General features: G+C 39.4%; 1 protein-coding gene across 2 annotated transcripts in view; it reads right to left on the bottom strand.

Moving 5' to 3' along the window:
• The window catches only part of DIP2B (disco interacting protein 2 homolog B), a 251,696-nt gene that overhangs the window by 110,389 nt on the left and 116,027 nt on the right, over positions 1–25,280 (bottom strand). The window contains exon 2 of one of the 2 annotated variants that reach the window (XM_036251047.1): positions 17,332–17,403. In XM_036251047.1, coding sequence (XP_036106940.1) covers positions 17,332–17,403 — 72 coding nt within the window. Of the gene's footprint in view, positions 1–4,584; positions 4,689–17,331; positions 17,404–25,280 lie in introns of those variants that run through there. The other variant, XM_036251048.1, reaches the window with a different exon arrangement.

The raw sequence follows: 25,280 nt of genomic DNA, 5'->3' as shown, positions 1-25,280 counted from the left end.
ATGAATAGTTTCAACATTGGAGGGGGAAAAAAGTTTCAACAGAACACAGCCACACTCATCTGTTACAATGCCTATGAATGCTAAAGGCAGAGGTGATTAGTTGTAACAAAGACTGCATGGTCCTCAAAGCCTAAAATATTTACTATCTGGCTCATTACAGAAAAAGCTTGCCACCCTCAGCCTGTAATAAAAGTTAACATTTAAGTGTTTGCTTTGTGCTAGGCACTATGCATATAGAAGCACATATAGAAAATGTTTGCTGTGGTTAGAGCATCAGCCCTCAGACAGAAGGGTCTTGGATTCAATTCTGGATCAAAGGCATATATCTGGGTTGCAGGTTCTATCCCCTGGTTGGGGTTGTGCAGGAGGCAACCAATCAATGTATCTCTCATCGATGCCCCCCCCCCCCATCTAAAAGTCAATGGAAAAATATCCTCAGGTGAGGATTAACAAAAAAAAAAAAAAAGTTTTCACATTTTATCTATTCTTATAAAATCTTCAACCGGGAAATGCTTCGAAAGAGGAAGAGAGATAGAGAAACAATGATCGGTTGCCTTCCATATGTGACCAGGGATCAAACTCACAACCTTTCAATGCATAGTATGGGATGATACTGAACCAACTGAGCCACTCTGTCTGGGCTCCACATTTTGTCTTATTCCTCACAACAACCCTACAAAGTCAGCACTATCACTATCAAGTTACTACAGAAAAGAAACAGAGACATATATTATTGTATCCAAAGTCACAGAGCCAGCAAATGACAAAGCCAAGACTCAAACCCAGGTCTTTCTAACCCCACTGATTCTCAACCAGAAAAGATTATTAAAAAAGGTTGTGAGCCCTGGTCGGTTTGGCTCAGCGGTTAGAGCGTTGGCCTGCGGTCCTGAGAGACCCGGGTTCGGTTCCCGCTAAGGGCATGTACCTCGGTTGCAGTTTGTCCCCGGCCCTGGTTGGTCGTGCGGGTGGCAGCCACTCGATGTGTTCCTTTCACATCGATGTTTCTCTCTCTCTCTCCCTCCCACTCTACCTGAACAAAAAATGGAAAAATGTCCTCTGGTGAGGATAAAAAAATAAAATAAAAAAATTAAAAAAAAAAAAAAAAGGTTGTGAAAATTCTCTCAAGACTCTTCAGTGGAAAGCAATCAGAATTATTAATTAAGGAGCATCTAAATCAGCGGTTCTCAACCTCTGGGTCCGTGACTCCTTTGGGAGTCAAACAACCCTTTCACAGGGGTTGCCTAATACCATCAGAAAACACAAATTTCCAATGGTCTTAGGAACCGAGACACCGCTCCTCTATCCATCTCCAGGTGGGTCTGCCCACATACAACATTAGGAACTGGATTAAAGGGTCGCGGCATTAGAAAAGTTTAGAGCCACTGATTTAAATGCTTCAGGATTTATAGTCAGCAGCTAGAAAATCACTTGTTTTTTTAAATCACCGGCCTTCAAGTGAAAGATTCTGCAAAAATGCCCCCAAATAGCTTTCAGCCATTAATCAGAAAAACTCTTTAAAGCATATTTCATCCCTGGCTGGTATGACTCAGTGGTCAGAGTGTCAGCCCATGCAAGGAAGGGTCTTGGGTTCAATTCCCAGTCAAGGGCACGTACCTGGGTTGCAGGTTTGACGGCCAGCCCTAGTCTGGGCTCGAGCAGGAAGTAACCAGTGTGTCTCTTTCACATCACTGTTTTCTCTCTCTCTAGCCCCTCCACTTCCTCCCACCCTCCCACTCTCTCTCTCTAAAAAAAAAGTAAATAAAATAAAATAAAATAAATGGAAAAAATATCCTCAGGTCAGGATTAACAAACAGACAAAAAAATATTCCAATTGGGGTTGGGGAGAGGTAGAAGAGGATACAGGGGGATAAATGGTGATGGAAGGAGACTTGAGCTGGGGTGGTGAACACCCAATACATGATGTGTTATACATGATGTGTTATAGAACTGTATATACACCTGAAACCTATATAATTTTATTAACCAATGTCACCCCAATAAATTCAATTAAAAAATTAAAAAAGATATTTCAATTAACTTTAAATAGAGAACAAAAAAATAGAAAGGGGCCATTTTTACCTGTATGGTCAGATGATACAGGAAGGAAATCACATTAGCACACATGAGGTACTTTGCTTGCAAATATGTATAGAGAAAATGGTTTGACTTAAACAGAGCATCAAGTTTAAAATACTAGCTTTGTGTTACTTTTTGGGTGGCTATACAGAATATATAATTAAATTACCTACCACTTATTATTTTTTAAATTAAATAAGCAGATTTGCTAGGATAAATTAAACCATTCTGCTAAGAAACATGGTACTTCCAAATTAGTAATCCAAAGTATGAAAGGAATGAATATAGCTTTGTATTTCACAAAGGATGTACATAAACGGTTCATGTATTTTTTTACCACTGCTCTCTCAGATAGGCTTTTAATTTGTATTTTTCAATGTAATTAATTAGGAGAAAGAAGACAGTATCAGCTAAAAAATAAAAACTGAAACAAAGAAATGAGAGGGAGGTGACAGTGGAACTGGGAGTTGATATATTTGTTTGAGGAAGAATTAGAGAGAATGAACATTTCCACTGAGATTATCTAGAGGTTATCACAAATCAAACCACAAGGAAATATAACATAAATACAGACATCTGATGAAAATTGAGAGTCAGAATCAGATGATACTTAGCTAAGAGACCTAGGGAGGAGGGGGGTGGGGGTGGGGGAGAGGCAGGAAGAGGAATTCATTTATATGAATTCTATAAATTTTTATTCCCATGTATTGGAATTTACTTTTTATAATATATGATTTACAAATATATTTTATTATACATTGAAAAAACTGGAAGCAAATACAGAAAAGTGTTAATAGCAATTATTTTGGATGGCATATATTTTTCCATAGGCTTTACTGGGTTTCCACAATTTAGAAAAGTTCTCTTTTTGGATTACAAAAATAATGTACGTTCATTTTAGAACAGCAAAGTAATAGCTAAGAGGAAAGAGGAGCCCAGCCAGTGTGGTTCAGGGGATTGAGCATCGTAACATCGACTGAGAGGTCCTGGTTCAATTCTTGGTCAGGGCACATGCCTGGGTTTTGGGCTCGATTCCCAGTGGGGGGCATGCAGGAGGCAGCCAATGGATGTATCTCTCTCACACTGATGTTTCTCTCTCTCTCTCTCTCTCTCTCTAAAAAAAAATCAACTTTTAAAAAAGAGTAAAGAAGAAAATAAAAATGATATTGGATTTTCTTAATTTGAAGGTCATACCACATAGAGCAGATTCTTACCATAACAAAATTAAATATTCAGTCTTCAGCTTCCTAAATAAATTATGACACTATAAGCAGGATTTTCCTATCTTCTAAAGTCAACTCTCCTTTTTCTTTCCCTAAAAGCAATTAGCAAATCAATGCATATTTGGAGATAAGAGGGAAAAAAACCATTTACTGACTGGATTATAATTTTGGAAAGTTTATTCCCACCTTGGCTTACTTTCTGGGGCAACAGTTTACTGCAGAAGAGGGTAATATACCTTGAGTCTATCAAAGAGAGGAGGAAGGGGCCTGGGGACAAAGGAGCACAGCAGGCTGTTATTTAACAGAAGGTCCAGCATCAGCTGGGCAGGCAAGATGCTGCTTAAAAATGAATCATTCCATGGCCAGGTTTTCACACTCCAACCAGATCTCAGGAATTAACTGGGGCCCAAAAATGGAGATCTCTCTATTTAGAGTAAGATATGTACAGTTTCACTACCATAGTAAGATGCCAAAAGCAAAGACAGAATCAATGCATATTTCAACATAACGAGATAGTATATGCCATGAAAAATATGTTGACTATTAAGACTCATGAAAAGGTCTAAATGAAATGTTAAATCATAAAAAGACACAAAATATTATGCACCTAATATGATTACAACTATGTATGTTAAAACTACAGGGGTTGGCAAAAGTAGGTTTACAGTTGTTCATGTGGAAAATACAATTAATAAATAATAATACAAGAATAAACTGTTTTGCATACTCACAACTGCAAACCTACTTTTGCCTACCCCTGTATTTATATACAATTATAAGGATCAGATGGGACAAAAAGTTCTTAGGTAGTTGGAATGAGGTTATGATGAAGCACTCTGCAGTTCTTTACCATTTCATTGTTTTGTTTACAGAAGGTTGTATGTAAAATCAAAGTAATTTTAAAAGGCACCAAATACAGATAAATGTCAGAATGAGAGCTGCAAACTTCACAACTCAAGCATTCTTTTTTTTTTTTAATGTCTGATACACTGTATCTACATTTTTTCCTTTATTGATATTAGGGAGAGGGGGAGAGAGAGAAAGAGAGAAAGAGAAATACTGATGAGAGAGAACATTGACTGGCTGCCTCCTGCACGTGCCCCACTGGGGATTTGGCTCACAACCTGGGCACGTTCCAAACCGGGAATTGAACCGGCAACCTCTTGATGCATGGGTTGATGCTCAACCAGTGAGCCACACCAGCTGGGCACAAGTCAAGCATTCTTAAAAATTGCTCAATTCTAGTGTGAAACATACATGAGATTCAAAGAAAAAGATTACTTACTGATTATTACACAGTGACAGCTTCAGTTTTGTGGTTCCTGATCTTTCAGTCTAGTATGAAGACTATCCACTAGGGGTCACCGTTATGTTTAAATAGTGATGCTGTTACAAGGTTTAACAATAAGTTTAAGAAAAGCCACAAATTTTAATTTCTTCTACAACACAAAGCCTTCTTTCTCCATGATCAACATGTACATAATTTATGTAGAAAGAGACATCACACTCTTCTATGATTCTATTGTTTGAATACAATAACAATGATAACCTAAAAAAAGAAGCTGCTATTTAGTAGTATAAAACTATGCAAAACTTTCCATTCAGGAAGATGGAAGAAAGCCAACTTCAGCTTCTCATCTTTCAACTTTGTCAATGATTTCACAGATATTCTCACCTGAAAGAGTAATACAATGAAGCAGGATGTGTTCTGAGAACCAAGGAAAATAAAAATTCAACTTTTTAGCGTGAACAGAGCAGACACATTCACTGGTCTCGGTGCCAGTGTTCAGAGAAGAAATATATTAATAACTGATCACCAATTCACGTGTATCTTTTATATCATGATATGTGCAGAGAAGGAAGAAGAACAAGGCTTTCTGAGGCCATATAATGGGGAATATCCTAGTAAATCTGCTTATTTAATTTGTATTAGAGCTTCAGAGATTAAAAGGAGACAATGATATAGGCTTTAGCTAGGCAGAGAGAGGTAAAAACCACCTCATACAAAAGCATGGTATTTGCAGAAGTCCAGTGAGAGAGAAAAACCTTGATAAGTCCAAGAAACACTGGTGGAGCTGAAGCCCAGTGAAAGAGGGGTAATGATACAAAATGAGGTTGGAGAAGAAAAGTCTGGTCAGGTCACTGGTCCTAAGCCAAAGGGGCAGCCTTTGAAGGGACTTAAACAGGAAATGACAGAATAAGAAAGATAATACATTTCTATGGCTCTTTTATTTCATGACACCATCTCCTTTTATCTTCACAATAACACTATCTGATAGATACCAGTAAGGAAACAGGACACCCACCACAGATTAATCTGTTTTTCTATAGTGAGAATGTGTCAATAATCATCTTGAATCATTAGAAAGAGAGCCTCCAGCCCATTTCCACCCCAAGTAGGGTAGATGAGAGTATCTTGAATCACTCAGGGAATCTCCCCTGGGAGCTAAAGCACCTCTGAATCACTGAGAGAAGCATTCCTCAGAAGGATGGGTAATTAACCTCACTGCAGGCAGAAGAGAATGAGAGTGCTTGCATTTAGAGTCTGGAAAAGGGGCCTGCATGATTTCTATGGGTGGATTCTGGGAGAGAGGGATTATGTGTCTGTGAAGTGGCTGGCATCTAAACAGATCCAAACCCAGAGCTTCCTGGGCCATTTAGTATCAGGAAAATGATTGTACATGGGACTAAAAGCACAATACCAAGAGCTTTGCCCTGAGAATCCAAGAGGGTACCGTGGCTGAGCAGAGCATAGTGGGGTCCTCTATCAGAGTGGCTAATGTGGGAAGCAGGTGTAGCACTGGGTCAGCATTATTGGTCACAGGTAAGGACCTGTTTTCAACAGCACCCCATGAGGCACCAAGAAGCAGGAGCAGACTATGGGGTTCTTCCCTTTTGGATGTGGAAGCTGCACTGCCCACCATTCCTTCTACACTACCTATAACCCAAGCGGTTCTTGGACAATAAAGGAGGAAAGAGAAGCCCCAAGAGGAAGATAGTAGACTTCCTTTAGATAAGGCATGTGGGCACAGATCTGATTACAACCTGTGCCTCACTTCACAGTGACAATAACACTATCTAAACCTAGCAAATGAAAGGGCAGAATTGGAATAAATAATTCCATATTCTTTCCATTATGCTGTGATCCTCATTTGGGAAGGAACTTTTACACATAATGAGAGATAAACTACAATAGTTCTAATCCTCCTCCACCCTCCACACCTACACACACAAAGAGGCCTACTTAACATTTATACAGTTGGAAATGTTCTATAGCATTCCAAAATGTTGTTCCTAACTTCAGCAGCTGATTTTAAGTTCATGTTCCTTTGAAATTTCCATAGTACTTTGCTTAGAACTTTCTTCCAGTGCTTATTTTACTTTATCTTTTATGGCCCTGATTTGAACACCTTGTCTTATATCTCCTACTATAGTATAAATAAGTTGAGGTCAGAGGGTGGTCTTAACTCATCTTGTATCTCTGGCAGTAATTGGCTCTGGGTCTTATGCATCGCCAGCATCCAATATTCTGGTTAAAATAAATAATTAAGATCTTGTCTGTCTCCTCACTTTCACCAATGATAGTGGGTAGCTAAAATAAAACAAAGACATACATGAAGAGAGAGCAATTTAAAGGACATGTTAATGTTAAGCTGAAAAGCCTGCTTATTTGGGAATCTCTGCTATACAAGCTTTATGCAAAAATGTGTGCTTCTCACAAATTTCATACAACTACATGAAGTTATTAAGAGGTTTCTATCCTTGTCTGGCCAGTGTGGCTCACTGGTTGAGGGTCGACCCATGCACCAAAAGGTCACCGGTTCGATTCCCAGTCAGGGCACATGCCCAGGTTGTGGGCCAAATTCCCAGTGGGGGACATGCAGGAGGTGGCCAATCAATGTTCTCTCATCGATGTTTCTATCTCTCTCTCCCTCTCTCCCTTCCTTTCGCTCTAAAAATCAATAAAGAGCCCTGGCCAGTTTGGCTCAGCGGTTAGAGCGTCGGCCTGCGGTCCAGAGAGACCCGGGTTCGGTTCCCGCTAAGGGCACGTACCTTGGTTGCAGTTTGTCCCCGGCCCTGGTTGGTCATGTGGGTGGCAGCCACTCGATGTGTTCCTTTCATATTGATGTTTCTCTCTCTCTCTCTGTTCCTCTCTCTCCCTCCCACTCTACCTGAACAAAAAAATAGAAAAATGTCCTCAGGTGAGGATAAAAAATAAATAAATAAATAAAAAATAAAAATCAATAAAGAAAAATAATTAAAAAAAAAAAAAAAAAAGAGCCCTGGCCGGTTTGGCTCAGCGGTTAGAGGGTTGGCCTGCGGTCTACAGAGACCCGGGTTCGGTTCCCGCTAAGGGCATGTACTTCGGCTATAGTTTGTCCCCGGCCCTGGTCAGGTCGTGCGGGTGGCGGCCACTCGATGTGTCCCTTTCACGTCGATGTTTCTCTCTCTCTCTTCCTCTCTCTCCCTCCCACTCTATCTGAACAAAATATCGAAAAATGTCCTCGGGTGAGGATAAAAAAAAAAAAAAAGAGGTCTCTGTCCTTGAAATGAGTTACCAGAGACTTTAGAGAGAGAGGATAAAACAGGGTTTTCTTTTGTTTCATTTTAACTTGGTCATATACACACTGGTACATCTCAAAGGCATTTAGAAGAATGTAATAAAAGGCGTGTGGAACAACTAACAAATGCAGCATACGTATATATTCTGAAATACTGGTGAGCAAACACCCTCTAGCAAAATAAGAAGCAATCACAAGAGTAATCAAAGTTTGGGAAAAACCTTTGGATCATCAGAACTTCTTTTTTTTTAATCCTACCCCGAGGACATTTTTCCATTTTTTGTTCAGATAGAGTGGGAGGAAGAGAGGGATGGAGAGAGAGAGAGAAACATCAACATGAAAGGGACACATCGAGTGGCTGCCACCCACACGACCAACCAGGGCTGGGGACAAACTGCAACCGAGGTATACCCCCCTAGTGGGAACCAAACCCGGGTCTCTCCGGACCACAGGCCAACACTCTAACTGCTGAGCCAAACCGGCCAGGGCTCATCAGAACTTCTTAACAAGCTAGAAAATGTTAATACATAACCATATTCATAATGTGGTATGTCTTATCCCTAAAAAGGCAATAGGTAAAGGTCTAGGGTTAAAATAATGTGGAAACATAGGCCAAGGAACATGTGCAATCCTATTCTGAAGCAGAAGACAGATACAACTATATGAAGTAAGAGATGGTAGAACAAAATTAAAGGAAGAAAATCAAACACATGAAGTTCACAATCTCAAACACACAAAGACAGAATGGAATGCTTAGAACAATATCATCAAAAACAGAAGCTGCAGTAATGTCCGAAAGCAAAAGACGTGGGTCCTACAGGAGATGCCACTGTTAAACTTCAAGGGCAATTTAAAGAGGAGAGCTGCTAAACAGCTGAAGCAGAAGAGGGAGGCCTCCCAGTTTACAGTATCAACACCTTAATCAGCTGTTGTTGAGACCATATGATGAGCTGCTGGTGGTGAACAGTCAAATGAGGTGCTAAGGTCTTTAACATCGTTTTTCTTTCTTTCTTTGTAATTACTTTTTATTATGTTTACATTTATATTTGATATTCGATTTTTTTTCTTTATTGATTTTAGAGAGAGAGAGAGAGAGAAACATTAATGAGAGAGAATATCGACTGGCTGCCTGCTGCATGCCCCCCAATGGGAATTTGGCCCACAACCTGGGCATGTGCCCTGACCGGGAATCGAACCAGCATCCTCCTTCCTGGTGCATGGGTTGATGCTCAACCACTGAGCTACACTGGCCGGGCTATATTTGATATTTGAAATATGAATATATGTCAAAATAATTAATTTATAAAGATATAATTATAGATATTCCTTGTAACAAGTTCAACCTGTAGGAAAATAAGTGTAAATTAAACAACGTAGAATTCTAGTTTCTATGTCTCCATTATAAAACTGAAAAAATATATATTCAATTTTGTCTTCATATTTGACAAAATGTTTATATGACTGATCTATGCTAATTATTCTTTATTACTCACAGTTCTACTAGTGTGAGAAATTACAATGATTTCATTCATGCTAGTAATTTAAATGAATAAAACTATGTTTAAAAATATTAAAGGATTTGGATTTTGTTTTTTATTTGAACCAAACAGAAGAATGAGAATGTGTACTTTTTAATCTGCTGTGATAAAATTTGTAAGAAAACTGCTTAAAATCTGAATTTTTAACAATAATAATGGTTGACTTTGGTGCCTGTTGCCCAAAATGTTTCTGAAAACCCTTTCTTAAAGAAAACTTCAAGGAGCATGTTTATGTATGTATACTACAGAGATCTTTTAGATTGATAGAAATAATCTTTGCACCAATTTTGAGCAATCCTTAGATAGAAATGTTAGGATAAAGAATTCTGATTAGGAGTACTTCTATCTATCCCCAGATCCCCAAAATGCCATTAGAATGATAATGAAGGCCTACAGCAAGACAAGAAAACAACTGGTTACGATAAATGCAGAGAAAGAGACATTTGTCTCTTCAAAAATAATAATGAAAATGATAGATTATGCAAAAAAGAAAGGAAATGTAATCCTAGTAAACCAAGTGATTTAGCTGTGAACAATCTTTACATAATCATAATAAAGCATAATAATCATAATAATAAACATTGAATGCTGACTTAGCAACAACAACAAAAAACAATATATTACAGCCCAGAACAATATGAGATAGGAGATGTGAAGGACAGGAGAAAGAGGAAAAGGGAGTGTGTGGCTGAAGGAGGAATATGTAAAAGTGAAAATTTCTAATTTTTTTTTTAGTAAGAAATTAATAAATCATATTTCAAATTGAAAAAAGTCAAGAAAAGTGGTAAAAGGTTACTGTACTTAGAAACACAGTAAATGCCAGAAGAAACAAAAGAGTTGAAAGAAGGTATTTCCAGGGGAAAAAATGGCAATGTTCAATTTTGTTGGTACAAACTTCCTAGTACCATTTGATGACTTAAAATGCATGCATTAGCCCTGGCCGGTTTGGCTCAGTGGTTGGAGCATTAGCCTGAGGACCAGAGAGTCCTGGGTTTGGTTCCCACTAGGGACACGTACCAAAAAATAAATAAAATAAAGAAAGGAAAAGAGAAGAGAAGAGAAGAGAAGAGAAGAGAAGAGAAGAGAAGAGAAGAGAAGAGAAGAGAAGAGAAGAGAAGAGAAGAGAAGAGAAGAGAAGAGAAGAGAAGAGAAGAGAAGAGAAGAGAGAAAGTACATGCATTAGCCCTGGCCAGTTTGGCTCAGTGGTTAGAGTGTCAGCCGGCAGACCAGAGAGTCCCGCGTTCGGTTCCTGCTGGGGGCACCTATCTCGGTTGCAGTTTGTCCCCAGCCCCAGATGGGGTCATGTGGGTGGCGACCAGTTGATGTGTCTCTCACGTCGATGTTTCTCTCTCTTCTCTCCTCTAGCTCTCCCGCACTATCTTAAGATAAATGCAAAAGAGTGTCCTCGAGTGAGGATAAAATAAATAAATAAAATTTAAAAATAAAATACATGCAATCATTTAATTTAAAAATAAAAATTAAATAAAGAGAAATGTTAAATCTCAGATGAGAATCAACATAGTCTCTTGAGATTCCCTAGATCTAATTGGAAAGATTAATTGAGAGTGGAAACAAGCTGCCAGGACCAATCACTCTCCAATCTGTAATCTGCTTTTTTCATTACCTGACACTTTCATCTTCATAGATGTTTACTAAAAGAGAACTTCTAAATGTTCTTTCGGTTCAGTTCCACCAATATTTATAGAATATCTACTATGTGCCAGGTACTAATGCTAGAAACTGGGGACATGAAGAAAAAGAATAAAAATAATAGTAGTAAAAATAATTTTTCAAAATGTTCCTGATTTTAAAGACCTTAAGAGTTTATTAAAGTTGGTTAGAATTATCAGTTGTTACTTGTATCCAAAGTAGTATCATAAAGATTAGACCACAGAATCAGCTCAGTGGAGTTGCCTCCTTTACACAAAACTTTCCATTTTCCTGAAACTCTAAGAGTAGCCAAACGTGACTAATTTACAGAGGAGTTAAAGATTTGTGGTTTGGAAATGGAATTCTTTGGGTCATGCCTAAAGAGAGTTAATTTCTAGCCCCTTCTCCCTACAAGTGTGCTAATTCAGGCATGTGGGAAGCTTTATATCCAGGCTCTAGAGCTTCCAACTACAGAAAGAGATTCTATGGGCTCTTCTTTTCAAAGAACATATGGCTCAGAATGAAGAGCTGTGAACCTACCATACTTTCATTTCTCCCATGCCTCTAATAGTAAGAGCATCTTGAAGCCCTGTGTATGATTGTAACCTTTATCAATATCTGCATTTTTCATACAGCATGACCCTTAAATACTAGATAAAGTTTGGGTTTTGTTTAACTAAAGAAATAACAATCAGTTCCAAAGTTGGGAGGTTTAAGTGATTTTCAAGGATAATTTTGACACACCATATTTTTGTCATATAGTGACTTTAGAATCGAATCCCTGTGATACAAGTAAATTTCATATGTTTATTATTAACCAAAATTATCCTTACTCAACTTTCACTAATTTCTAAGTATATTCTTCGATCTTATATTCTCTTCCATATTTCCCCATTCTCCCTGTTACATTCTTAATTTTTTTCCTGAAGTCTTAAAGATTTATGTTACATTTAAGAAATCTAAAAGATATATAAATATGTAACCCAAGGTAACTAAACTCCAAACCAATTTCATAAATAAAATCATTCACGCCTTGGCTGGTTTGACTCAGAGGTTAGAGCATCGGCAGGTCTTAGGTTCAGTGCCAGTGAGGGGCACCTACCTGGGTTGCAGGTTTGATCCCTGGCCCAGTCAGGGTTGGGTGGGAGGCAACTAATCGATGTGGATGTTTCTCTCTCTCTCTCTCTCTCTCTCTTCCCCCCTTCCTCCCTCCCTCTCTAAAAATCAATGGAAAAATATCGTCATGCTTTAGATAGTATTAACTTTTTATTTCAAGAGAGGTTAGAGGAGGATGTTACTTTTATACACTACATTCAAGTAGCCACACTCACAATGAAGCATCTTGCAACTGGAGTGAATGAAATCTAACAAAGTAATAGGAAGAGTTTGGAAGAGAGTGAATTCCTCTAGAATTAAGGAGTAGGAAACTCTTACCAAAAGCAGTAAAATAACCTTCATTTAATTCATTCTATCTCAGATATTAATATAATTCATTAAGTTCAAAATTTTCATTCCAATGCCATTAAAAAACAATCAAACTAAATACCTTCTTCAAAGTCTACAAAGATATATGAGATAAATAGGCCAAGGGGTAATCGATTTTATTACTACAGAACCTAAGGAATATAGATTATCCACCAGCCCTACAACCGATCCCTTTTGGGGAAAGACATGAATAGATTCAAGAACAAAGGGAGGCAAAGAAAGTAATAAACATGAATTGAGTGAATTTACCACTAACAAACAGTCACTAAAATATGTTACTATAGGATTGATTTTAGGAAGAAGGAAACTGAACTAAAAGGAAGAAGTGAGACATACAAATGAATAGTGAATAAAGAAATAATATTAACCACCATTAACTATATAAAACAATAACTGATAATTAAAGGAGTATATAAACAAGGTGGCACTGAAATGTAAGATGAGCAGTGATAGCAGTCAACATAAAAGTATTTTTAAAGTCCTTGTGTTCTTTGGGAGAAGAATTAAGATGTCTAATAATTCTAGACAGTTTAGATTTTTTTAAAAAGCCTTAAAATAGAAACATTACAGGGACAAAGATAGTTACTCATGATAAAAGGAGTAATACACAAAGGAGACATAATTCTTAATATGTGTATACCTAGTAACATAGGCAAAACTTGACAGAGCTACAGGGAAAACTAACAAACCCATAGTCACTGTACAGATTTTCAACACACTTCTCAAAACTGATAGACCAAATAGTCAAAAAGTTAGTAAGACTAGAAAAGATCTGAACAGCACAATTAACTAGTTTGAATTAATGGACCAGAACAATCCACTCAACAAATAAAACACAAATAGATGAGGTATAGAAATTTCTAAATACTAGGCATGTCTTAACATATATATAACAAAATCTTGATTTTATACAGGGGTGTTCTTTGACCACAGTAAAATTAAGAAACAGTTATCTTAGGAAAGAAGACAGAAAAATCTAAGCATCCAACTCAGGAAACTTTTAAAAATACACAAAAATGATAAATGAGAAAATAAAGACGTGCTAAAAAAAAATTAACAAAAATATGAAGCTAGTTCTCTGGGGGAAAAAAAAGCTTCTGGGAAGACTGATTAACAGAAAAAAGAGAAGAGATATAAGAAAACAATATAAACAGAGCAACAGTTTTAAAAATAAAGAAAAGCTCTGGCCGGTTCGGCTCAGCGGTTAGAGCATCGGTCTGCGGTCCAGAGAGACCCGGGTTCGGTTCCTGCTAAGGGCGCGTACCTCGGTTGCGGTTTGTTCCCAGCCCTGGTTGGTTGTGTGGGTGGCAGCCACTCGATGTGTCCCTTTCACGTCGATGTTTCTCTCTCTCTCTCCCTCCCACTCTATATGAACAAAAAATGGAAAAATGTCGTTGGGTGAGGATAAAATAAAATAAAGAGAATAATGTGAATAACAGAAACAATAAATTTAAAAAAAACTTATACAAAGTAGACAATTTCCTAGAAAAATTAAATTTACCAAAACTGGTTCATGAAGAAACAGAAACCCAATAGAACTTAGCGATAGATAAGAGATGGGTAGTACAGGTGATACTGAGGATGACTTTTAAGTCTCTAACTTGCTGGGCTTATGGATGTGAGCTCTATTCAGAAGGAGGAAACTAGAAAAAAAGCACTGGAACAGGTTGGATGTTGTTTTAGTTGTTTGTTGTTGTTGTCTGTTAGTTTTGTATGTTGTATACAGGTAGGAGGGGTTAGTGTTAGTGGTAGGGGTTGTATGCATAAGTCATAAATATAATGGTTATGCTTGGATATGTTGAAATAGAAGTTCCTTTAAGATACAGAACTGGAGATGTTAAGTATGCAGTTTGGTCTAGGATCAGAAGCTCAGAATAGATCTGGGTTGAAGATACATATGGGAGTTACCTGTATTTAAATGATAATTAAAGCCACAGGTATGGCTTAAATATCCTAGACAGATAGAGCACTCGTTCTCAAAATGTGGTCCCTGGACCAGGAACCTAGGGCACCACCTGGGAACTTGACAGAAAAGCAAATTCTTGGGCCCACCCTGGACTTACTGAATCAGGAACACTGAGAATGGGGTCTCACAATCTGTATAATAACAAGCCCTCCGGTGATTCTGATGCAGGCTAAAATTTGAGAACTACTGATATAGAGTGAGATGTCAAAAGGGCCTGGGGCCTTGCCATGAGAGTCCCAATATTTAACTTAGGAACAACAGGAAGAGGGGACTAAGAAAATGAGGAAAGTGTTTTAAGAGGTACAGTGGCAAAGACTACTGAGATATCACTTATGACAGCTCCTGAAGGGACTGAAGTGGGCTGAGAAGTCAGTAGGAGTTGGGAAAATAGAGATAGTAAGTACAGACAAGTTCTGAGCAGTTTGATCATCAATGGGAGATAGAGAGGGTGGAGATGGAAGAGGTTGATGGTTGACAAGAGATGATTTTAAAAATAAAACAGTAACAAGCAGGATGAGCTAGTGAAGGGAAGAAACTGGCCGAGAGGTAGAGAGCGAATGTACAAGAGAGATGAGGAAATAACAGTGAGGGCACACTGAGGGGGCAATGCAGCTGTCTGCCTCAGCAGGAGGAGCATTTTGTTACTGGCAGTGTTTAGAACTGCTATACATTGTGACAATAAAAAGCAGGGCAATTTTTTGTTGGTTTTGTTATTGCTTTTTAAATTCCTACAAGATCCTACACCCCTTACTGCCTGCACTGGGAGTGGCCCATTCCTACTGCCCTATCCTTGGTACCACTGGATGATAGTATAAGGTTTCTGAAAAGGGAGAAGAGGATGGGACTTATAGCACAGGTGGAAGGAAGGACTATCCTTGGATAAGAGGGACAGATTAGCTTTTTTTTTTTAAATCCTCACCCAAGGATATTTTTCTAGTTATCTTCAGATAGAGTGGGCAGGAGACCAAACCGCAACTGAGGTATGTGCCCTTGACTGGAATCAAACTCGAAACCCATTAGTTCACGGGCCAACACTCTAACTGCTGAGCCAAACTAGCCAGGGCCAGATTAGGTTTTTAACCAGAAGGAAGAAGTAAACAGGATGGGCACAGATGTGTCAAGTGTGAAGTTTGGTAGCTGGAAGTTGAAGGAATACCATCAATGGGTTTTATTTCCCCCAAAGGTATCTGTAAGACCATCCCTACTGTGAAATGGCTATGTCACATTCTCCTGGCCTACAGCAATTAAACATCTGATTTGTCACATTCATACTCATTAAGCAATCTCCCATTTGTAATCTGGCTTCATATGGAGAAAGAATGTGCTGACCACACAGGCTTGAGTATGTCTCAGTGTTTTCTCATAGTAAATTGGTAACTGGCTTCTATGTAGCCTGACTACAGATAACAGACAGATTGTGGTCCTTTTTATAGTAACATTTCTTATTGAGTTATTTTCTTAGGATCTGATTGCTTTTGCAGAAAGTGACAAAAGTAAATCTCTGGGCCTATTGAGGCATGGGCCAGATCCACAATTCATTAGCCAATCAGAGTGTTCCCCTTCTCCGTCATGCCTTGCTCAGCAAAAGCTGGCTTTCATTAGCTGTCACTGGCTCAATTTCTACCTCTTCTCTCTGAATTAATTTCTATATCCATCTGTTCATTAAGATATTTTAAATTGGCTGTCTCTGCATTGACCAGTAGGTTTTGTAGGGAGAAATTTCCAAGAATAATGCAGGATATAAAGCAAGGACATCGGTGAAATATATTGGTATACCACCATCATTCATTTTCTTATGTCATTATTCATTCAACAAATATTTATAAACTATATATCCTGCACAAGTTTCAATATTAGAACTGTGGTGTATACAAAGTTCTCTAGGTAATCATAATCCAGAAATTAAAAGCAATTAGCTCCACAAAGAACAGGCTTGTGAAAATAGACTTTGATTATAAGAGGAAAATTAGAAAAAAAATGTAAGCTATCAAAGGAAATCCTGAAATCTAAATTAACTTAAAACCGTGAGGACTTAGAGACAGACAACCCTGCCTGGAAGCAAAGGTTACAGCAACCCCCCTGGAATTAAGCACAAAAGTGACTCAGAACTTTCTGATATATAAGGAATATGCTAGGCCCTCACCAGGTGGCTCAGTTGGTTGGAGAGTCATCCCATACACAAAAAAGGTTTCGGTTTGATCCTAGTTGTGGCACTTATGGGAGGCAACTGATCAATGTTTCTCTCACACAGATGTCTCTCTCTCTCTCTCTCTCTCTCTCTCTCTCTCTCTCTCCCCCCTTCCTCTCTCTAAAAAAAAAAAAAGAAAATATTATAATAATAAAGAACATACCAGTCTCTTTGCAGAAGAAAAAGTCAGGCTGTGAATTAATTTAGAAGTTAATTTAGGGTTCTTACCCCTAAATCCTCAGGTACTCCAGTCCTTGAGTTGCCCTGCAATACTGAATCTGTCCTTCCTTCTTATCTTTGCACCCTTGCTCCCCTCCATCACAGTCTGTGCTCAGGCATAAATAAAATGTAGTTTTTCCATGTCCTGGAATTTTATGCCATTGAATCATATCAGCTATGCACAGATACACTATCACCCAAGCTCTGTGTAAATAATTTGATGACCTTGAAACTTTTAAAGTGCCTAGCTCACAGCAGATGCTCAGTTAAGATTCATTTCCTCCTTTCTTTCCTTCCTTTTTTTTCTCTCCCCTGGTGAGGAAGGGAGGAGAAAACAGGAACGAACAAAAGACAGATTGCCTGTAAAATAACATTTTTTGGTGTACAAATATTGAAAAGGTTTAAACTTCTTCTCATTGCCTACCTTGTGTCTGCGGGATGTAAGGAGACAGGAGTTTTGACCTTTTCTTTTCATATCCCTTCTGTGTGATGTCCCCTAAAATAGCAAGAAACAGAAACACATTATGCATTATCCTTACGCTGTGCTTGTTCACTGTAAAAATAAAATTTATTATAGAGCATTACAGAATTAAAACAGAGAGAGTAGAAAAAAAATGTATAGTTCTTGGCAAGGGATTTTGCTATGTGTGATTTTCCACAGGCTTGGAGCTGGCTTCTTGTGGAAAATTGTAGGGCTTGTCCTTATACCAATCTAGCATAGCAATATGCTACATGCCATGTCAGAGATTCCTGAGTTCCTAGCCACCCCTCGTTTCCTTGATATTTAAGATATACCAAAATAGCCCTGGCCGGTTTGGCTCAGCGGTTAGAGCGTCTGCCTGCGGTCCAGAGAGAGCCGGGTTCGGTTCCCGCTAAGGGCACGTACCTCGGTTGCAGTTTGTTCCTGGCCCTGGCTGGGTCGTGCAGGTGGCAACCACTCGATGTGTCCCTTTCACATCGATGTTTCTCTTTCTCTCTCTCTTCCACTCTGTCTGAATAAAAAATGGAAAAATGTCCTCGGGTAAGGATTAAAAAAAAAAGATATACCAAGATGGAATGCTGCAAGGCTGGCGGTTTTTTTGTTTTTGTTGTTTTAATTTTTTTCTTTATTGATTTGAGAGAGAGAGGAAGGGAGAGGGAGACAGAGAGAAACATCGATGAAAGAGAACATCAATTGGCCGCCTCCTGCATGTCCCCCACTGGGGATTGGGCCACAACCTGGGCATGTACCCTGACTGGGAATCGAACTGGCAATCATTTGGTGCCTTGATCAACGCTCAACCACTGAGCCACACTGGCAGGGCAAAGCTGGCATTTTTTAATATCTCCATGCAGTTTAACCAAATGAATGGAACTGATTTGGGAGGTCAGAAGACATGCCCGGGTTTCAGGCTCAATCCCCAGTAGGGGGGTGTGCAGGAGGCAGCCGACGGATGTTTCTCTCTCCCTTCCTCTCTGAAATCAATAAAAACATATTAAAAAAAAAAAAAGTCTAGTCATGGTTCAGGCACTGGGATGGGATATTTGAAAGACTCTTCTGTACCCTAGTACCTTTGTGGCAACCTGGGGCTGGAAATCCTACATCCTCAACCCTCGGTTCACTGGTCTGTATGATTTATATAAATATATGTCTTTTTCACAAGGTTAAATTTTAAAAACTATACATGCAGCACACAAAAAGTACATATACATATACAATAAGTACAATAAGAACAAACTGATTAACAGAGGAGAAAATGTATGGTTGAAGTATCAATAAATATGCTAGGTACTAAAGAAAAGGTAGTAATTATGACAGCTTATTAGGCTATACAAATTTAATCACAAGGCCTTTCTCATCCCTGTTTCTCTAGTGAAATAAGAGAAACCCACAGTGGGTTTTTAAAAATGTAGGTACCTTCTTCTTTTAAAATAAATATATTTTTATTGATTTTTAGAGAGAGGGGAAGGGACAAGGAGATAGAAACATCTATTTGCTGCCTCTTGCATGGCCCCTACCATGGATCAAGCCTATAATCCGGGTATGTGCCTTGACTAGGAATCGAACCAGCAACACTTCAGTGCACAGGATGATGCCCAACCAACTGAGCCACATTGGCCAGGGCCACAGTGCATTAAAAAACAAAACAAAACAAAAAACCTTGACAAATTAGCAAACTATATCCATCTGTTCATTAAGATATTTTAAATTGGCTGTTACTACACTGACCTACTAGTTTTGTAGGGAGTAATTTCCAAGAATAATGAAGGAAATAAAACAAGAATCTCAATGAAATATATTGCTATACCACTATTATTCATTTATTTATTCCATTAGTCATCCGACAAATATTTACAGACTATATACCTTGTCCAAGGTTTGGTATTAGAACCACGGTGGACATAATGCTCCAACAATATACAAAACTAGTAGAGATGTGGAAGCCTACCACGGAAACATTCTTAAAAACAGGAAATCACATCTTTTATAGCAAAAGAAACAAAGAAGCATTCTCCTGTCCCATTCCCCACTCATAAGCTCCCCGACTTCCACCCGTCTCTCCCTCCCTCCCTCCCTAAAGGACACAAAGACCACTTCTGCTGGCTCAGAACACATCTGATAAAGTGAAAGGCTTTTAAAAGCTTTTTTCAGTGCTTAGAGTCTCAATCATTCACTGTCAATAAATGATGTGGGACAAACTGTTAGACCTGGTATCTTGGACATTAATCAACCATCTCAGGTTTTGAAAAAGGTCAATCAAGAGAGTCTAATTTAGCCATGCTAATTAGCTCCATTAAATCCATAAATGAGCAAAGACGTTAAGGAGACCCAAGAGAAGATGAACAGCAATGAGAATGTGAAGACTATAATGATGAGCCATATACTAACTTAAAAATGCCCTCCCCCCTTTTTTGACCACAGGCCCTACTCAAAGGTCACCTCCTCAGTGATGCCTGCAACCACTTGTTTGTCACTTCTTCCTGGTGCCCTACAACTCTGCACACTTCTTATGACACACTTAGCACAGCATCAGTATTTTAATCATTTATTTACACATCTGTGTCCCTAGTACACTGTGCTCGAGGGCTAGGACTGTGTCTGTTCATCTCTGTCGCCTGCCCACAGCCTGGCACAATAGGCACTTGTTGGATGAGAAACTGAATGAATTACTAAAATGGAGGCAGTGGGAGAACAATAAATCAAAGAGACATGTGTACTTGTGTGGAAAACTGGAAATGGGAGAAAAAGAGGTCTTTACGTATGTTAGCAGGAGCTGAACGGTTTAGGAAGAGAAATTCAGTGAACCAAAAGTTCACTGAAACTTGACAGCTAGACCTTGAAGGTGACCAGAAAATCAACACTCGGCCTGCCTGAAGAGAGAAATAGAACAGAAATTGCTGAGCACTAAAAGCTGAAGAAACCCCACTTGATGTTCCTTTAGCCAGAGAACAAGACTAGAAAGAAGGAATTCGGTTATCCCACATAACTGAATTTGTTATTCCAGGTTTCTGCCTTCACCTAGCTAGTCAGTACTCTCATCATTCTCACCACTAAAGCAATGTTTCCTAAACTGGCCCAATTTTTTTTTTTTAATCCTCACCAGAGGACATTTTTTTCCATTTTTTGTTCAGATAGAGTGGGAGGGAGGGAGAAACATCGATGTGAAAGGGACACATCGAGTGGCTGCCACCCGCACAACCCAACCAGGGCTGGGTACAAACTGCAACCAAAGTACGTGCCCTTAGAGAACCGAACCCGGGTCTCTCTGGACCGCAGGCTGACGCTCTAACCGCTGAGCCAAACTGGCCAGGGCTAAACTGGCCCAATTTTTAAGAATCACTTCTCAAAATACAAATTCCCAGGCTTCTCTCATGAAGATTCTGATTCTGGATTAAGGCCCAGGTACCTGTATTTCCAACAAATGCCTTCTAATGAGTCTTAAAAATCGGTCAGGTTTGGAAATTGCTGTACTGAAGAATCATGTCTGGAGTGTGCTGGGTAGCATGGCGTGAAGAGGGGAGGGGAGAATGCTGTCTCAGTGATGCAGCCTAAAGGGAGAGCACAGAGCCTCGGGAGCTCACAGACACTAAACTACAGACATTCTTACTCATAATTCTCACTCAGAATACATATATATATATATATATATATATATATATATATAGACAGATAGATAGATAGATAGATAGGTAGATAGATAGATAGATAGATTTGCCATCTGGCATAGAAAACAAAAGGGAGTGCCATAACTATACCAGTATAAAATCTGCATGAGCCCTGGGCAGTTTTGCTCAGCGGTTAGAGCGTCGGCCTGCAGTCCAGAGAGACCCGGGTTTGGTTTCCGCTAAGGGCACGCACCTGGTTGCAGTTTGTCCCCGGCCCTGGTTTGGTTGTGCAGGTGGCAACCACTTGATGTGTCCCTTTCACATCGATATTCCCCCCCCCCTCTCTCTCCCTCCCACTCTATCTGAACAAAAAACAGAAAAATGTCCTCGGGTGAGGATAAAAAAAAGAATAAAAAATAAAATCAAATCTGCATGAAAATGGTATAAATTGGAGTTAAACCTGTTCACATTTTTTGAGAACTAAACAAATAAAGGGAGGATTATTCTTCCCCTCCCACTAGGGTAACACATTTCTCTACCCACATGTACACTTAGAAGAGTAGCCACTTCCAGGGATCTGCAGCGCCTGGCAAGTGTGGAGGCGCCAGGCCTGATAAGAAGATACTGACCCAGATAACCAAGAGACAGTTTAAGACTGTCTAACTGCTGGCTTTGGCACTACCACAATCTTGAATAGTCAATACCAGACATATGGAAAGATACATGTACAGGGCAGAACAGAAAGAAAATAGGTTCCTGACTTCTCTCCTCACCACCTGGGACAATGAAAGTGGCCTGGCACAAGTAGCCTACAAATCATCTTCAAGCAGACGGACAGAGGCAGTTGAGAAGAGGTGTGTCTGAGCCTGCCATCTATCCCAAGCCTCTTCAAGGTCAGCAGTGATAGAAGAAAAAATCCTACAAATCAGTTACTTGATGAGGCAGCATGCTGCTGTGAAGAATTTCAGATCTTGAGCTCAGCAGAACCACCTCTGGAGCACAGCCTTCCAATTTTGTGTCCATTTGACTAGACAAGTTTTACTTGACTTCTTGATAAGTCTCAGTTTCTGTGTCTGTAAAATGAGGAGCAATAATATCTATCTTGCAAAGTTTTTAATATGATTAAAAAGACTTCGTACGGAGTAGGGACTACAGAAAGTACCAATATCAACAAACTTTTACTGAAAACCTACTGAAGCCTACCCTACTGGCCAGGTGGGGGTAGGGGTCAGCAACCGTGTCACGAAGAAAGGAGAAGGCAAATAAGCATTACTAATACTTAATAAGTGCCACAGGAGAGATGCATATCGAATGCAGGGTAGAACCCAGAAGGGAGCATCATGATCTCTGCTGGGAAAGAAAAGAAAAGCTATAATTACAGAAAGGGTGACATTTTGGTTTGGGTCTGGCCTTTTGTTCTAATATTAGAAACATGCGCCCAGCTGGTGTGGTTCAGTGGTTGAGCAATGACCCATGCACCAAGAGGTTGCTGGTTTAATTCCCGGTCAAGGCACATGCCCAGGTTGTGGGCCAAATCCCCAGTGGGAGGCATGCAGGAGGGGCCAATCGATGTTCTCTCTCATCGATGTTTCTATCTCTCTCTCTCCCTCTCCCTCTGAAAATCAATAAAGAAAAAAAAAAAAAAAAAGAAACATGACATAAATTCCTAATGAAGCAATCACACAGTGGTTTACTGGTTTTCCTCTGCTGCTGACTGGCTCTGTATGGGTATGGCCATGTTTGGTGGTTTGTTTAGGATTCTTATCTGCCAGAGAGAAGTAGGGCGATGCTAAATAATTTTCATAGATGATCTTGTGCAGCACCCTGAACAATTAGGTGTTACATAAACACAGGGTTTGGGAAATTCTGGAGGGTCACCAGGTTCTATGTCTATATAAACTTAATAGGCAGAGAGCAAGGATTACAGCTCCAGCCATAAACTGTTTCTGCTCCAATTGAAATAAAAAGCTACGTGCCATTGCAGCCCTGACTCAAAGTCACACCTATTTAGTCAGAGGTGGCAATGGCTGGGGGGACTTTGGAGATCCCACGAAAAATAGTTTTAAGCACTGAATGAATGACATGTAGTGTTAAGCTATGATGAATAAAACAGCATCTATGTCTACAAGAAGATCCCAATCTAAGCAAATAATTACAATAAAAGTACAACTGCTATACTAGAGTTTATGTACAAAGTCCTGCAGGAGTACAAAAGAAATAATGGTAATAAAAATAATAATACTCAATAAGAATAAGTGAACACTCACCAAGGACTTAACTATGTATCAGTCTCTGTTTCAAGGGCCTCACAACAGCCCTATAAGGTGATTATTATCATCATTCCCATTTTATAGGTGAGGCTACTGAGGCACAGGAAGTTTAAGCTACTTGCCACAATCATACCTAGTAAGTGCTGTAATCAGGATTTAAACCCAGGTAGACCTAGCTCCAGGGCCCCTCCTCTTAAACACTACCCTATATTCATTTTCAGAGAGACAATCCAAATTCAGCTTCAGAAAGACTGAGATGACTTCACAGAAGTTGCTCTTAGGTTGAGTCTTTAAGGATGACTGTCAGGAGAGATAGACACTGAGGGTGAAGACAGTTTCTGTGGAAGGGAGGGCATGCTTGGACCAAGAGAAGGATATAAAAGCTGTAAATTCAATCTCCAATGAATAGGACATTGACCCTACTGCTGCTCCAGCAGGTCCAGCCAAACGGGAGGACTCCACTATTTGTGACTCAATATGGAATCTTTAGGCACTTGAAATTTATTGCTGATATTTAGCTCATACATCATCAATTTACATCCTTCTTTCCTCTTCATTAAATGTCTCTATATAACACAACTGTCAGAATTCTAACTTTTTTTTTATCCTCACCCGAGGACATTTTTGCATTTATCTTCAGATAGAGCAGGAGGGAGAGAGAAACATCGATGTGAGAGAGACACAATAAGTGGCTGCCACCCACATGACCCCAACTGGGGCCAGGGACAAACTGCAACCAAGTTACGTGCCCTTAGTGGGAACCAAACCATAGACTCTCTGGTCTGTGGGCCGACGCTCTAACCGCTGAGCCAAACCCGCCAGGGCAGAATTCTAACTTTTCAAAATATTCTTTTTTTTTTTAAAATAAATTATTTATTTATTTTTTTGTTACAGATATTTTAACTTTTTTACCCCATTGGCACCCCCCTCCCCACCCCACCCCCGCCCCGTCCCCGGCTTAGTTGTCCATGTCCATTGGTCACGCATACATGCATATAAGTTCTGTGGTTTATCTGTTCCCACCCCCCCACCCCCTCTTATGAGGGATGTCAGTCTGTGCCCTACTTCCATGTTTCTGGGTCTACTGTATTCCTCAGACTGTTATGTTCATTATATTCCGTATATAAGTGAGATCATGTGGTATTTGTCTTTTTCTGCTTGGCTTATTTCACTTAGGATAATACTTTCCAGGTCCCTCCATGTCGTCTCAAAGGATAAGAGATCTTTCTTTCTTACCGCTGCATAGTACTCCATTGTGTGTATGTACCACAGCTTTTTTATCCATTCATCTACTGATGGACACTTGTGTTACCTCAAAAAATTAAAAATTGAACTTTCATTTGACCCAGTGATCCCACTTCTAGGAATATACCCTAAGAAGCCTGAGACACCAATCAGGAAGAATATATGTACCCCCATGTTCATAGCAGCACTATTTATAATAGCTAAGATCTGGAAACAGTCAAAATATTCTGATATCCATTCATTTTATTTACCTAAAAATCCTCTTCAATAAATACAAGATATTACCTTTACAAAAGAAACAAACGTGAAAAGGTAAATAGCTTGCTTAAGGATACACAGCTAGACTAGAATCTGGGTCTCTGGTCTTTTTTATTGTTCTTTGTACACTGTTTATTTGTAGGTGGCCCACAAATCAGATACAATAAAAGATAAAACTAACCTATTGTTCATCAAATGAAAACCATGGGATAAACAATTTTTTTTTTTTTTTTCATCCTCACCCGAGGATATATTTCCATTTTTTTTACAGATAGAGTGGGAGGGAGAGAGAGGAAGGGAAGAAAGAGAGAAACATCGACGTGAAGGGACACATTGAGTGGCTGCCACCCGCACGACCAACCAGGGCCGGGGACAAACTGCAACGGAAGTATGTGCCCTTAGCGGGAACCGAACCCGGGTCTCTCCGGACCGCAGGCCGACGCTCTAACCGCTGAGCCAAACTGGCCAGGGCGAGATAAACAATTTTTATGACTCACTTCAAAACAGAGATTAT

The sequence above is a fragment of the Molossus molossus genome, unplaced genomic scaffold, assembly GCF_014108415.1.
Source record: "Molossus molossus isolate mMolMol1 unplaced genomic scaffold, mMolMol1.p scaffold_m16_p_10, whole genome shotgun sequence".
Taxonomy (NCBI): domain Eukaryota; kingdom Metazoa; phylum Chordata; class Mammalia; order Chiroptera; family Molossidae; genus Molossus; species Molossus molossus.
The sequence above is the reverse complement of the archived record's forward strand: the minus strand, read 5'-3'. Positions and strand labels throughout refer to the sequence as shown.